Consider the following 13,285-nt stretch of genomic DNA (forward strand, 5'->3'; position numbering starts at 1 on the left):
TTATCAGCTCTCATTTCATTTTACCTTTCTCTTTGATATAAAAACTGTAGTTGACCAAATACTGTTTTCTTTGCCATATTCCAATCAAGTACTATATTTGGCAAAATTGACATAACTGGTGGGTTTAAAATTTTTGTATTTGAATAATGGAAAATAAGTAATGAATATTTATGGAATGATAAGAATAGTTTTTGCCATCTAATGACAAAGAGTAGCAATTGTAAAATAACTAATTTTATATAAACTATCCACCCTTGATGAAATTCACCCTTTTGACTTTCTTCTTTCACTGTGTATATGGTATGAGTTCTGAGCCAAAGTTTACTTTAAAAAAAAAAAAAGATATACATTTATTCCAACACTTGTTCCAGTTGTTGAAAAGACTATCCTGTTGCTGTTAAACTGCGTTGGCACCTTTGTAGAAAATCATTTGGAAAAAAAAAAAAAGAAAAAAAAAATCATTTGGCCGTATATGTATGAGATTATTTTGGACTTTCCATTTCATTCCATTTTCTTTCTTGCTAATACCACACTTGCTTCATGACTAAAGCTTTTTATAGTAAATATAGTAAATCTTTATACTATAAAGATTTTTATAGTAAATCTTAAAATCAGATAGTGTGAATTTTCCAGATTTGTTTTACTTTTTTAAAAAGTTGTTTATGCTATTTTTAAAAAATAATACATTATGATATGGAAGGATTTTATTTTTTGAATGGTAAGAATTTAAAATCTTTGAATTAGCTGCTAATTATTAATATCTTTATAGCCTACCTGATTATAAAAAGGTTAAATTTACTGGACTGACTTCACTATTAATTCATTTTTATTCATGTGCAAACATGGCATTACTTGTCCCTTTTTTCATTTTGTTCTACCATCATGAGATTTTTGTTTATTTTTTGAGGTTGTTTACTTCCTTGATCCGACAGCCAATGTTGATGTTCAATAATTATCTTGAAGAATTTCCAACATGGCAGGGAATAAATAGCTAACATGGCAGGGAATAAATAGCCCAGGGAACTTATACTCAGTATTTTGTAATAATGTATAAGGGAAACTAATCTGGATGATAATAATAATATATATGTGTATGCGTAACTGAATCCCTTTACCATGCACCTGAAACTGATACAATGTTGTAAATCAACTATAATTTAAAAAAAAAAAAGAATTTCCAACAGAGAATAAAATCCCTGCCCCTTTGATCTTAAATTTTGGAAGATAACTATGGGAGAAGTAGACAGAAGAAACGAAGCCTTTTATTTACCTCATAATGTTTGATGGTGGATGCCTCATTTTTATCTGCTTCTATAAGGTATTCTGGTTTGATGCTGTGTATTTTTTTTCTCATCCATCTTGATCTCCAAGAAAACATTTTCTCTGATCAAAGGAAAAAATATATATTGTGGTTTGTAAAGACATAAAATAGATATTTGGCTGCTTATTTCAAGACAAATGGGTTATTAAAAGTAGTTAACTATTATTATGGTCTTTTGGTTTTTATTCAGATATAATGAATGGGCAGCAGTTCAGATGATTAAGATAATTGTGACACATTTAAGGTTTTCTGCTTCTTAGTTGCAGTGAATACAGTAAAACTCAGAGTCATGATTTTCCTTATCTTGTTTATAAATCTTTTTTTTTTTTTTTTTTGGTCCATCCTTATAGGCTGAGAATTTTTCTAGGTGTCATCATAATTTTTCTGAATATTATTTCCTTAAAATGTGTTCATTCTTTTATAGTTGAATACATTTTTAAGATTGAACTAAAGTGACTGTCTTTTGGAAGAATTATATTTTTGCTGTCTCATCTTTAAGAAAGTCAATTTAAACTGAAGGACCCTTAGGAATAGGCAAGCTTTTAAGAGCTGAAAACTTCCTGGTCTAATTTAGACATTAAAAAAATCAATACCTTAGATTTTAGATTTTCCCCTTTTGTTTAATTTTCAGGATAATTGAAGTAAATCAGAATCAGAAGCAGGTGGAACAGGATATTAAAGTTGCCATATTTACATTGATGGTAGAAATAAATAAAAAAGGTAAAGCTTTACTGCATCAGCTTGAGGTAAGTTACTGTTAATGGGACAGAATGTGGTGATTATGTTAAGTGTTTTCTTATGTATTTGTGAATTTGGAATCACAGCATTTTTCATATAATTGTTTTCATTTATGATTCAGTAATATTTTAGGCTCTACCTTGTAGCTGACAATTTATGACTTTAAAATACACTAGGAATGTCTTAATCCTTCTTGTTTACTTCAGAGCACAAAGCATAATGCTTTGCTTGAAGGAGGAGCTTAGTAAATGTTAAAACAAGATGAACTGTTTTAGAGATTCATTGAACTGACAGCTTTGGGTCCCCAAAGCAGTGCAGCAAACTTTTTCAGTAAGTTACCCTAAGCTATATTTAAATCTCAAATATATACATTTAACCTTAGGAGAAATTAGATAAAAGGATGTGTCTCCTCCCCTCAACGGTCTTAATTGTGAAAGCAATACTCAGGGAGCGATGCTCAAGGCACTTAGGATAGTTTTTTCTCACTGCAGGTAAGAAAAATATTACTGTCTTAATCAGCTTTTTTACACACATAAAAGGTCAAGATCCAGAGTTAATGTTTGACTCAAATAATATGAAGCTACAACTTCTACATGGTATCTTAATGCAATAATAATTGCATGATATTTTGGTATTCTTTTAATATATTGGTACAAAAGGAATTTAAGAGTAGAGAAGCAAATTGAGAATAAAAGAATCCTAATGTTTGAAGATTTAAGGGGAAGAAAGCTCATAGAAATAAGTTAGTTCAACCTCTTTATCTATAGTTGACAAAATTATAAGGTCTTTGTCAGCAAGATCTCTTCCTCTTGGAAAAGCATGATCATTCCCATGGTTTTTCAAACATACAGGAAGCAGAGACCAAAATGATTCTCTCTCCTTTTAGAAACAAATACATAGTGAAAAAGTTTTCTAGCTGGGAGGAATCAAACCCCATTTGTAATAACTGTCTTTTCAAGGTTCTAGGGTGCACTGGGGAGTTGTTGGTTTGTTTAGCTAGAAGCATTTAAACTATTTTAAAAGATGTCAGAGCTCTACTTAAAATCAGATGTCACATCGATTTGCTTTCTCAGAGTGAATAGTGCACATATTGCCATAGCTGTTTCCAAATTTCACTGTAAATCAGGGTTGCTTGTTTTCTAAAAATCCAGGAAAGAACACAAGATGACCACATCTTCAAATCTCTAAAAGTGAACCTGGTCATCAGTATTATTTTAAATCAACTTTATATGTTGACTTATAATGTTTACAATGACTTTTAAGTATTCTTGTCAGTCTTCATACCCTTTCTCCTGCTTCATAGGATCCTCCTTTAAGGCAAATAAATGTAATCAGTGTTTTCTAATAACTTGAAAAATTCAGCCAAATAGTTATTACTATAGAAGACAAAGACATTCGGGCTTCTGATTCTCAACTTGCAACATCTCTAAAAGTCAACAGAATTTCTATTCTTTCTAGAATGTCTCCAAAGAAACACTGGGTTTTGTGTGGTCAGAAAGAGCCTAGCAAATCCTCTCTGAACTTACAATTAGACACAACAAAGCCATCAATAGTCATTGCAGTGACTTAATTCGGTTTGGAGTCACTCAGTCGTGTCCAACTCTTTGCAACCCTATGGACTGTGTAGCCCACCAGGCTCCTCCATCCATGGAATTTCCCAGGCAAGAATACTGGAGTGGGTTTCCATTTCCTTCTCCAGGGGATCTTCCTGACCCAAGGATCAAACCCAGGTTCTCCACATTGCAGGCAAATGCTTTACCATCTGAGCCACCAGGGAAGCCTCTAATTCAGTTTAGCATGTATGTATTTTTCAAATTTGAAACCAACTAGGGCCAAGATGTAGGTTCACTTTTTCTATTGAGAATATAATTCCATATTGGAGTATAGCAATTTTACTTAACATTTCTTAGAGCCAGTGGAAGTCTCCTCCTTTCTGTACCAGGTAAAGGAGACCTTGGGGATAGAGACCTTTAAAATAGCCCACATTTAGTGGGGTTTTCTTCTACTCTGGACTGACCTATGTTCTTGCTTATGTATACTTCCCTTGGAGAAATTCTGTAGTCTGCTTTTCTGTGACTTTTCTGAGAGTGCATTCATTCCATTAGTCACTGTATCAGTTGGTTCATGGCAGTTTTCAATAGACAAAAATTATATGCTTCCCCCTTTTTTTCCTTACTACATACAAAGCATAAATGTTGTCTACCATGTGGCATGACTTGGCACAAACTAGCTGCAATCAGGATAAGAGTGCCTGAAAGGAGAGATCATGTCTTTGAGTAAATCATGTGATCTGGTAGCTTTACTCAATTGCTGGGTGGTATACCTATTTTATTTTTTAGTATTGAATTTAATAGTCACTTGCTTTGTTAAAGGGCTTCCCAGGTGGCGCTAGTGGTAAAAAACCCGCCTGCCAATGCAGGAGACATAAGAGACGTGGGTTTGATCCCTGAGTCAAGACCATCACCTGGAGGAGGGCATAGTAGCCCAACTCCAGTATTCCTGCCTGGAGAATCCCATGGCAGAGGAGCCTGGTGGGCTGTAGTCCATAGGGTCACAAAGATAGCTAATCCATGGTTTTGTACCTTTTTGGATACTGGAAGATGGATGAACAGAAACCTAAATCCCAGAATATGTAAAACCCAACCCAAGACCTTGGGCAGCAGAGATGAGGTAGCATCATGGGGCTGACTCTGACACTGGAGACATGATTTTTACTTCAATGAAAGTGATCTTTTGTAGCTAGGGATAAGTGATAAGTTACTGTCACCTGGTTCTTAGAGGTGGTGGTTATTTTAATTTGGTAATCTGAAAATGACCATTAAAATGTGTTCAGTTCAGTTGCTCAGTCGTGTCCGACTCTTTGTGACCCCATGAATCGCAGCACACCAGGCCTCCTTGTCCATCACCAGCTCCCTGAGTTCACTCAAACTCACGTTCATCGAGTTGGTGATGCCATCCAGCCATCTCATCCTCTGTCACCCCCTTCTCCTCCTGCCCCCAATCCCTCCCAACATCAGAGTCTTTTCCAATGAATCAACTCTTCGCATGAGATGGCCAAAGTACTGGAGTTTCAGCTTTAGCATCATTCCTTCCAAAGAAATCCCAGGGCTGATCTCCTTCAGAATGGACTGTTCAGATCTCCTTGCAGTCCAAGGGACTCTCAAGAATCTTCTCCAACACCACAGTTCAAAAGCATCAATTCTTCGGCACTCAGCCTTCTTCACAGTCCAAGTCTCACATCCGTACATGACCACTGGAAAAACCATAGCCTTGACTAGATGAACCTTTGTTGGCAATGTCTCTGCTTTTGAGTATGCTATCTAGGTTGGTCATAACTTTCCTTCCAAGGAATAATTTTAATTTCATGGCTGCAGTCACCATCTACAGTGATTTTGGAGCCCAAAAAAAATAAAGTCTGACACTCTTTCCCCATCTATTTCCCATGAAGTGATGAGACCGGATGCTATGATCTTCATTTTCTGAATGTTGAGCTTTAAGCCAACTTTTTCGCTCTCCACTTTCACTTTCATCAAGAGGCTTTTTAGTTCCTCTTCACTTTCTGCCATAAGGGTGGTGTCATCTGCATACCTGAGGTTATTGTTATTTCTCCCTGCAATCTTGATTCCAGCTTGTGTTTCTTCCAGCCCAGCGTTTCTCATGATGTACTCTGCATATAAGCTAAATAAGCAGGGTGATAATATACATCCTTGACGTACTCCTTTTCCTATTTGGAACCAGTCTGTTGTTCCATGTCCAGTTCTAACGGATGCCTCCTGACCTGCATACAGATTTCTCAAGAGGCAGGTCAGGTGGTCTGGTATTCCCATCTCTTTCAGAATTTCCCACAGTTTATTGTGATCCACACAGTCAAAGGCTTTGGCATAGTCAGTAAAGCAGAAATAGATGCTTTTCTGGAACTCTCTTGCTTTTTCCATGATCCAGCGGATGTTGGCAATTTGATCTCTGGATCCTCTGCCTTTTCCAAAACCAGGTTGAACATCAGGAAGTAAAATGTGTTACATGCAGACCTAATTTTGAAACTTTTTTTCAGAGTCTTGCAAAAGATCATCGAATGAAACTTATGCAACAGCAGCAGGAAGTGGCTGGACTTTCTAAACAGTTGGAACATGTCATGCATTTTTCTAAATGGGCAGTTTCCAGTGGCAGCAGCACAGCATTACTTTATAGCAAGCGACTGGTAAGATCAACTGTGTGGTTTAATATAGAGAGATACAGTGGAGTTACTAGAATGCTCAAAATGTAGAAATGTTCATTAATCTGTACTTAAATGCTTTTTACCTTTTTCTAATTTTTATCAATCAAAATATTTTGCTTTTAAAAAATCTTTAAACTCCCATGATTTAGGTGCATCTTCAATTCATTCTGCCACTGTCACTTCTATTTTGTTCTTTTCCAAATTTTCCCTTAGTGACAACTGAACTTAATACTAACAATAATGATAATGGTAAACATTTCCTGATTACCTGTAATGTGCCAGGCACTTAATTCTAAGCATTTCATGAAATATTTTATTTAAACATTTACATCATTTTTATGAGATGGGTGTACCTATCCACCCCCATTGTATGAGTGATGAAACCAAAGCACGAATTAACATGCATAAGACCACTCAAAATTCTAACTTGGACATCCAAACCCAGAGGCTTTGTTCCTCTTGTCAACACTGCATTGTTTACCCTGTCAGTGATGTGTGGTGCTGGATATTTCAACCCCATTGCTACAGAAAAGTGGCTGTCATTTGTCCAACTATTTTCAGAATAGTCTAGAACCTTGCTACTGAAAATGTGTTTACTGCATACTAATTACCTGAAGATTCTGGTCCAGTAGATGTGATCTGTAGTTCTAACAAGCTCCCAGGTGATGCTAATGCTGCTGGTCTGTAGACCACATCTTTAGTAGCAAGGACGTAGAAGACATTTAGCCATGGGAGTCACACTATATAAGCATTCTTAAAAACTCCTGCTCTACTTGTTTTAAAGATTCCACAGAGATTTATATTTTGAAATAAAATTATGACATCCAAATCTGTTTTCTGTTCACCTACTCTGTTTTGTGGAAGAAATATGCTATGACTATACTGAAATAAGGAAATGCATTTCAGGATAAACTTGTGTAAACTAGTTTCAAATATTGAGTGACTTACTAGAAAACTGATTTTAACTATTTCTAAAACTGTTTCTAATCATGAATTATATTCTACTCTTAAGATTTTTTTCTTTTATAATTATCAGTGATATGTTCTCTCAATCTTGAGCTGTTTTTTCTTTTTCTTTTTTTACCACTTCATCAGTCTAATGAAAAACAGCTTTTATACAGTTCATACTTTTTTTGTTACTTATATTTTCCTATAAGTCAAACAAAACACAGATAAAGGAGAAAGTGAGAATTGTCCTCTTCTCTACTAGACCCATAATGAATATTTTTATTTGTACATAAGAAAACATATTTGCACAGATAGTCAGTCTCCTTATCAGTTTAATAATGTTTCTCTAATTTTATTCTACGATTTTGTTTGTGATTATAATAAAACAGTAATGTTAGAGGATAGGATTACTTAATCTGCACAATGAGCTCTTGAAATAGAGAGGGAAACTGTTCTCTGTATTATACACAAGAGAAAATAGACACAAGGAAACATAAGGAACCAGTATTACCAGCTTCCTGACTCACTGAATTGTGGTGGGCCTTGCTGCATCACTGGCAGCAGATACAGCTAGTAAAATACTTTACCTGTGGTGAATGTAGAGCTAAAGCTTGTGATTACTTGTAAACATTTAGAAGGATTTTTATCCTAAGAAAATTTGAAAGTCACTATATTATGAAACTCTGTCCTTTAGAGCTTCCATGCTTCATAAATATAGACATGTTTTCTCAGGTTATTCCCCCCCTCCCCAGGTTATTTTTTAAATAATGTCTTTTATATTCTTAAATATTAAAAAGAAATGTCTTACTGGCCTGAAATTTCAAGCTTAGCTTGAGATTCTTAGTTCTTTTTTTTTGCAATAGGAGTTATACTCAGTAAAAGGCCAAACCCATTGGAATAGGAGAATCCTTTCAGAAGTCCAGTTTTAAATATATTTGAAAACATTTTCACAGTATTTCCCTAGGGTTCTTCTCTCATCTGTTAAACATTCAGTTTATCCTTACGTTATTTAGAAGAAAGGTAAGAAATACTGACAGAAGAGACCAAGAGAGTGTACTAGCAATAGGTATTTTTGTAATACTAGTGACTAAGAAACTGTTAGAGTATATAAGTAGTAAAGTAGTTAGAGTATATACGTAGTAAAAGGAGATTCCACAAGCTTTTTTACTCCCTTTCCCTTGTCCGCCCATATAATTAACCTTCAAAGACCTTCTTTATGTTTCTTGAATATCTCATTGCAGTTCCTTACTTTTAGTCCTCAGTGCTCAGAATAGATCATGTTCTTTTGCCTGGATTACTGTTACCCTTCCTTAGGATGCTGTTTCTTTTTAGAGACTACCGGGTTTAGTTTAGATTTGTCTTCCATTCCTTTTGGCAGCCTTCCATGATCAACACTGGGTTGGATTAACCTTCCCTGTGTTTACAAAGCCCTTATGCATATATCCATCATACTGTTACTTATTTTTATCTACTGTTGTTAAATTTGCATATTTTTCTTTGAATTCAATTTTTTCCCCTTTTTTTTAGATTGCACTGGGTTTCCAGTGCTGTGGGCTTGCTCTAGTTGCAGTGAGCAGGGGCTTTTTGTTGCAGTGTGTGGGCTTCTCATTGCTGTGGCTTCTCCAGGCATGCAGGCTTCAGTAGTGTGGCACACAGGCTTAGTTGCTCCATGGCATTCGGGATCTTTCTGGACCAGGGATCAAACCCATGTCCGTTGCATTGGCAGGCAGATTTTTATCCACTGGACCACCAGAGAAGTCTGACTTTTTACTTCTTTAAGGGTAGAAATTTTATGTTACCCAGTGCTTGATATATAGGAGTTCAGTGAAAGATTGATAGTAAATAAATAAGGTATTAGATAATATCAACTGTCAGAAGCTATAAATAAATATATGTAAAACTTTCTGTTATATTTTACAGGATTGGAAACTCAAATACTAAATTTCTTTGTTTATTTTAACTTCAGTAGAAAGGAGGCAGTATACAGTATTGCCATCTCAAAAGCTATTCTGACATCTTTCATATTTTTTTTTAATTTTGTATTTTGCTTTTTGAACAGTAGCTAAGTTTTCCGTGTGAAACCTGAGTTTACTTAAGTTCAGATACATCTGAAGACATCAACAAATACATTTAATGACCCGTTATTTATCTTTTACACTAATCAAGGTTTATGACTCCTCAGAATTATCTCAAACATGCATCAAGGGGTTCAATAAGTATAATGGTTTATATTCGAGATGGGTAATATAATTTGACAAGAGGTTTTATATATTTACATTGAATGTCAGTAAAATACAGCAGAAATTGTTATTTAAGATAAAGAACAGAGTTTGGCCAAATTTAGTATTACTTTTAGACCATGCCACAACTTAATTAGCAAATAGGTACTAGTTATCTGAGTTAAAAATAAATTCCATGTCTTCTAGTTTCTCATCAGCAAAAGAAGGAATTTACAGCATAGTACCTCAAAGGAAAAATATAGTGTTTCCAAGTGATTTGCCTCATAGTTCCTCTAATTAAAGCTGATTACCATCTAAGGAAGTGCTTACGTTTCTGACTTAATTGGGGGGGGCAAGAAAGCTTTATTTTTCAAGTTCTAAACTAAAACTCATATATTTGAAGTGCTAAGTTACTGTAGTGTGCCAAAAAGGATTGTTAAAATAAGAATAATCAACTCTACTTCCTGGCATGGAGCCTTTAGCATGGTGACTATGAGGACACAGGGTAGTGAAGAGGGTTGGGGGACCACATAGAGGCAGCCCTAGCCAAAGGCATGAAGTGGTGAGTGGGGAACACAGAGGTAGTAAGCAGAGTGTCATCTGGATTTTGGTTACATTAAGCAACAGAGTATCAGTAAATGGACTGAGCAAGTAAGTAAATATATTGAGGGCAATGGCAGCCAAGTTTTGGTTTGTTTGTTTGCTTTTTCCTACTAGAGAAGATACTTAGAAATGTAGAAAAAAGAATAAAGCTATAAAGATCCCTAAGATAGAGGTATAATTATGAACTCAGAGTTTAATAAAGGTCCGTATAGTCAAAGCTATGGTTTTTCCAGTAGTCATGTATGGATGTGAGAGTTGGACCATAAAGAAGACTGAGTGCCAAAGGATTGAAGCTTTTGAACTGTGATGTTGGAAAAAGACTCTTCAGAGTTCCTTGGACTGCAAGAAGATGAAACCAGTCAATTCTAAAGGAAATCAACCTTGAATATTCATTGGAAAGACTGAGGCTGAAGCTGAAACTCCAGTACTTTGGCCACCTGATATGAAGAGCTGACTCATTAGAAAAGACTCTGATGCTGGGAAAGACTGAAGGCAGGAGGAGAAGGGGACGACAGAGGATGAGATGGTTGGATGGCATCAGTGACTGAATGGCTGTGAGTTTGAACAAGCTCTGGCAGATGGAGAAGGACAGGGAAGCCCAGCGTGCTGCAGTCAATGGGGTCACAAAGAGTCGGACTCGACTGAGTGACTGAACAACAGAGTTTTATGCATATACACAGATCTGGAAGTAATTATAGATGTATAAGTATGTATGTGTATGTATGTATGTTTGCTATACTCAGTAGCAGTGAACCCACTATCCTTCAGATGTGGGTTTCTAAATATCAAACAAAATGAGGGAAAGTGCAAGTTGTACCCAGAATATCTTGAACTGATGAAATGACGAAGACTTGTCAAAAAGACCAGGATCCAGCTTAAGTGGGTCACCTTGGGCACACCCACAAATTTGAGGCTGAAACTAAATAGTGAGTTACAACACATTGGATTAAGTAGGAATAAATGAGCCCATGATAAGAAAAATAGGCAAATGACAAGGAAAGAATTTATGGTGAGAATATAAATAAGTAGAGAAAGAATAGTGAAAATAAAGAAGCACATTTGGTCCCTGTCTTAGTGAAAGCATTGGCTGCTGAGTCGTGTCCAGCTCTTTGACCCCATGGACTGTAGCCCGCCAGGCTCCTCTGCCTATCCTTGGGATTTGCCAGGCAAGAATATTGGAGTGGGTTACCACTCCCTTCTCCAGGCTAGCTTCCCAACTTAGGGGTTGAACCTTGGTCTCCCTCATTGCAGGCAGATTCTTTACTAGCTGAGCCACCCACTCACTGTCTTAGAGGAAATTCAAAAGGAGTTATCGCTGGGTACTGACGTAGTGAATAAGAGCATTGGTGAGGAATAGGGTTTTCGTATAACCCTAAAATACCTCTCTGCAGATATTGATCAGTTATAAACAGAATGGTGAATTTACAGTAGAGAAACTGGGCAGCAGAATGACTAGGTGATGAAGATTAGTATCAGCAATGGTTGGACAGTTTATATCCTGCCTGAGCTTCTCAATATGATGCCCTGAGAAGTGCACATTATCACTTGTGTGGTTTTCCTGACAAGAATACCTTACCTATACTGGAGGAAATACACTCGAACCCCAGGTTGAAAGTCATCCTACTGAGTGTAAAGCCTGAAATCATCAAAGACATACATGTCAGGGAAAGACTGAAGAGACATGGCAACTGAACACAACCTATATTCCTAGTGAGCATCCTGGAAAGAGTCACTGTGGAAACAGTTGGCATTAGAATGAAGTCTCTGGGTTGAGTGGTCGTGTTGCAACAGAGTTGCTTTCAGAATTTGTACTTTGTTGCTTATGCTAGAGGATCTTTGATTTAGAATATAGACACTGGAGTGTTTAGAGGAGACAGAACCTCATGTCCTCAGCTTGCTATCAGAAGGTTTGTAAAAAGACTGGTAATAGCAGTGTCTGTGCACAGGAATCCCTGAGTGGGCCCTGAAATAAATGTGCTTATTAACAGTTGGGAAATCTGAGTGAAGAGTTATTTTTACTTTTCTCCAATTTTAAAATTACTTCAAAATAAATTATTCAATTTTAGAAAATGATAAAACATAAGGACTTTATAAAGGAAAAATTGGGGGCATCATTCTTTTGATTAGCATCTTATTGAGAATTTTCTATAGTGAGAATTGCTAAGATGCAAAGAATTAAGGAAGCAAGAAAAACTTAGGGAAAAGAGCGTTGTGTTAAGTGCTGTTTGCCAGACACTGTGCCATGTACTCTACATTGTCCCAGAATAAATGTTTTTTTACTCAGAATTTAGTATAGCTATTCAACATTTATTGAATGCCTGTTTTATTTTTAAGGCAGTATTCTAAATACTAAGGGAACAGAAAACAAAGCAAAATATCTGCCCTTAAAAAGCTGCATTTTAGTAAAGAGAGATAGACAGTACCAAAACAAGTAAAATATATAGACCATTGCATGATGTTGAGTGCTGTAGGGAAAACAGTAAATTAAGGGAAGAATCTGGGAGCATTGGGGTAGGATTGTGGTTTCAGGTAGGGAATTCTACCTAAAGAGGGTGATATTTGAGCAAACACCTGAAGAAGGTGACAAAGCAAGCCAGGCACGTACTTGCAGAGAATATTCAGGTAGAGAACAGGTACAGACGGCAAGTGAGAGACTGAGATGGGAGTTACTTGTGACATGGACAAGGAGGCCTAAGAGGAGCACAGTGAATGAACACGCAGTAGGATGAGTAAGTACTGAGATACAAATTTGAGTTGTATAAATGATGAGAGTGGATGAGGTCTCTAAAAGTATGTGGGTGTAGGAGAAGAGAGAGCAGTTGCAAGACCCCCTGGTGTGGGAGAGGAGGAGGAACCAACACTGGAGACTGAGACGTGACACTGGAACTCACACCTATACTCAAGTGACCTTAAAAAGTAGCAGCTGGTGAAATAAGGGGAAAACCATGAGACTGTAGTTTGCTAGAAGCCAAATGAAGAAAATGATTTGCTTCCATGAGGGCCAAGTGATCACCTGTGTGAAAAGCTACTGAAAGCCTGAGGGGAGAAAATTGCTGAGTAGTGTCTTTGAATCGGCAAGGGTGTTGGGCCCTATTGCGCAAGTGTAATGGCTTCCCTGGTGGCTCAGATGGTAATGAATCTGCTTGCCTGCAATGTAGGAAACCCAGGTTTGGTCCCTGGGCTGGAAATCCCCTGGAGAAGGAAATGGCGACCCATTTCAGTTTTCTTGCCTGGGAAATT

The 13,285-nt window shown here is 36.7% G+C and overlaps 1 protein-coding gene across 4 annotated transcripts in view; it reads left to right on the forward strand.

Moving 5' to 3' along the window:
• Nucleotides 1–13,285, forward strand: part of TRIM24 (tripartite motif containing 24) — a 110,332-nt gene that overhangs the window by 63,694 nt on the left and 33,353 nt on the right. For all 4 annotated transcript variants that reach the window (XM_055591040.1, XM_055591042.1, XM_055591041.1 and 1 more), the window contains exons 6-7: nt 1,953–2,067; nt 6,111–6,257. In XM_055591040.1, coding sequence (XP_055447015.1) covers nt 1,953–2,067; nt 6,111–6,257 — 262 coding nt within the window. The remainder of the gene's footprint in view (nt 1–1,952; nt 2,068–6,110; nt 6,258–13,285) is intronic.

The sequence above is a fragment of the Bubalus kerabau genome, chromosome 8, assembly GCF_029407905.1.
Source record: "Bubalus kerabau isolate K-KA32 ecotype Philippines breed swamp buffalo chromosome 8, PCC_UOA_SB_1v2, whole genome shotgun sequence".
In the NCBI taxonomy this organism is placed as follows: domain Eukaryota; kingdom Metazoa; phylum Chordata; class Mammalia; order Artiodactyla; family Bovidae; genus Bubalus; species Bubalus kerabau.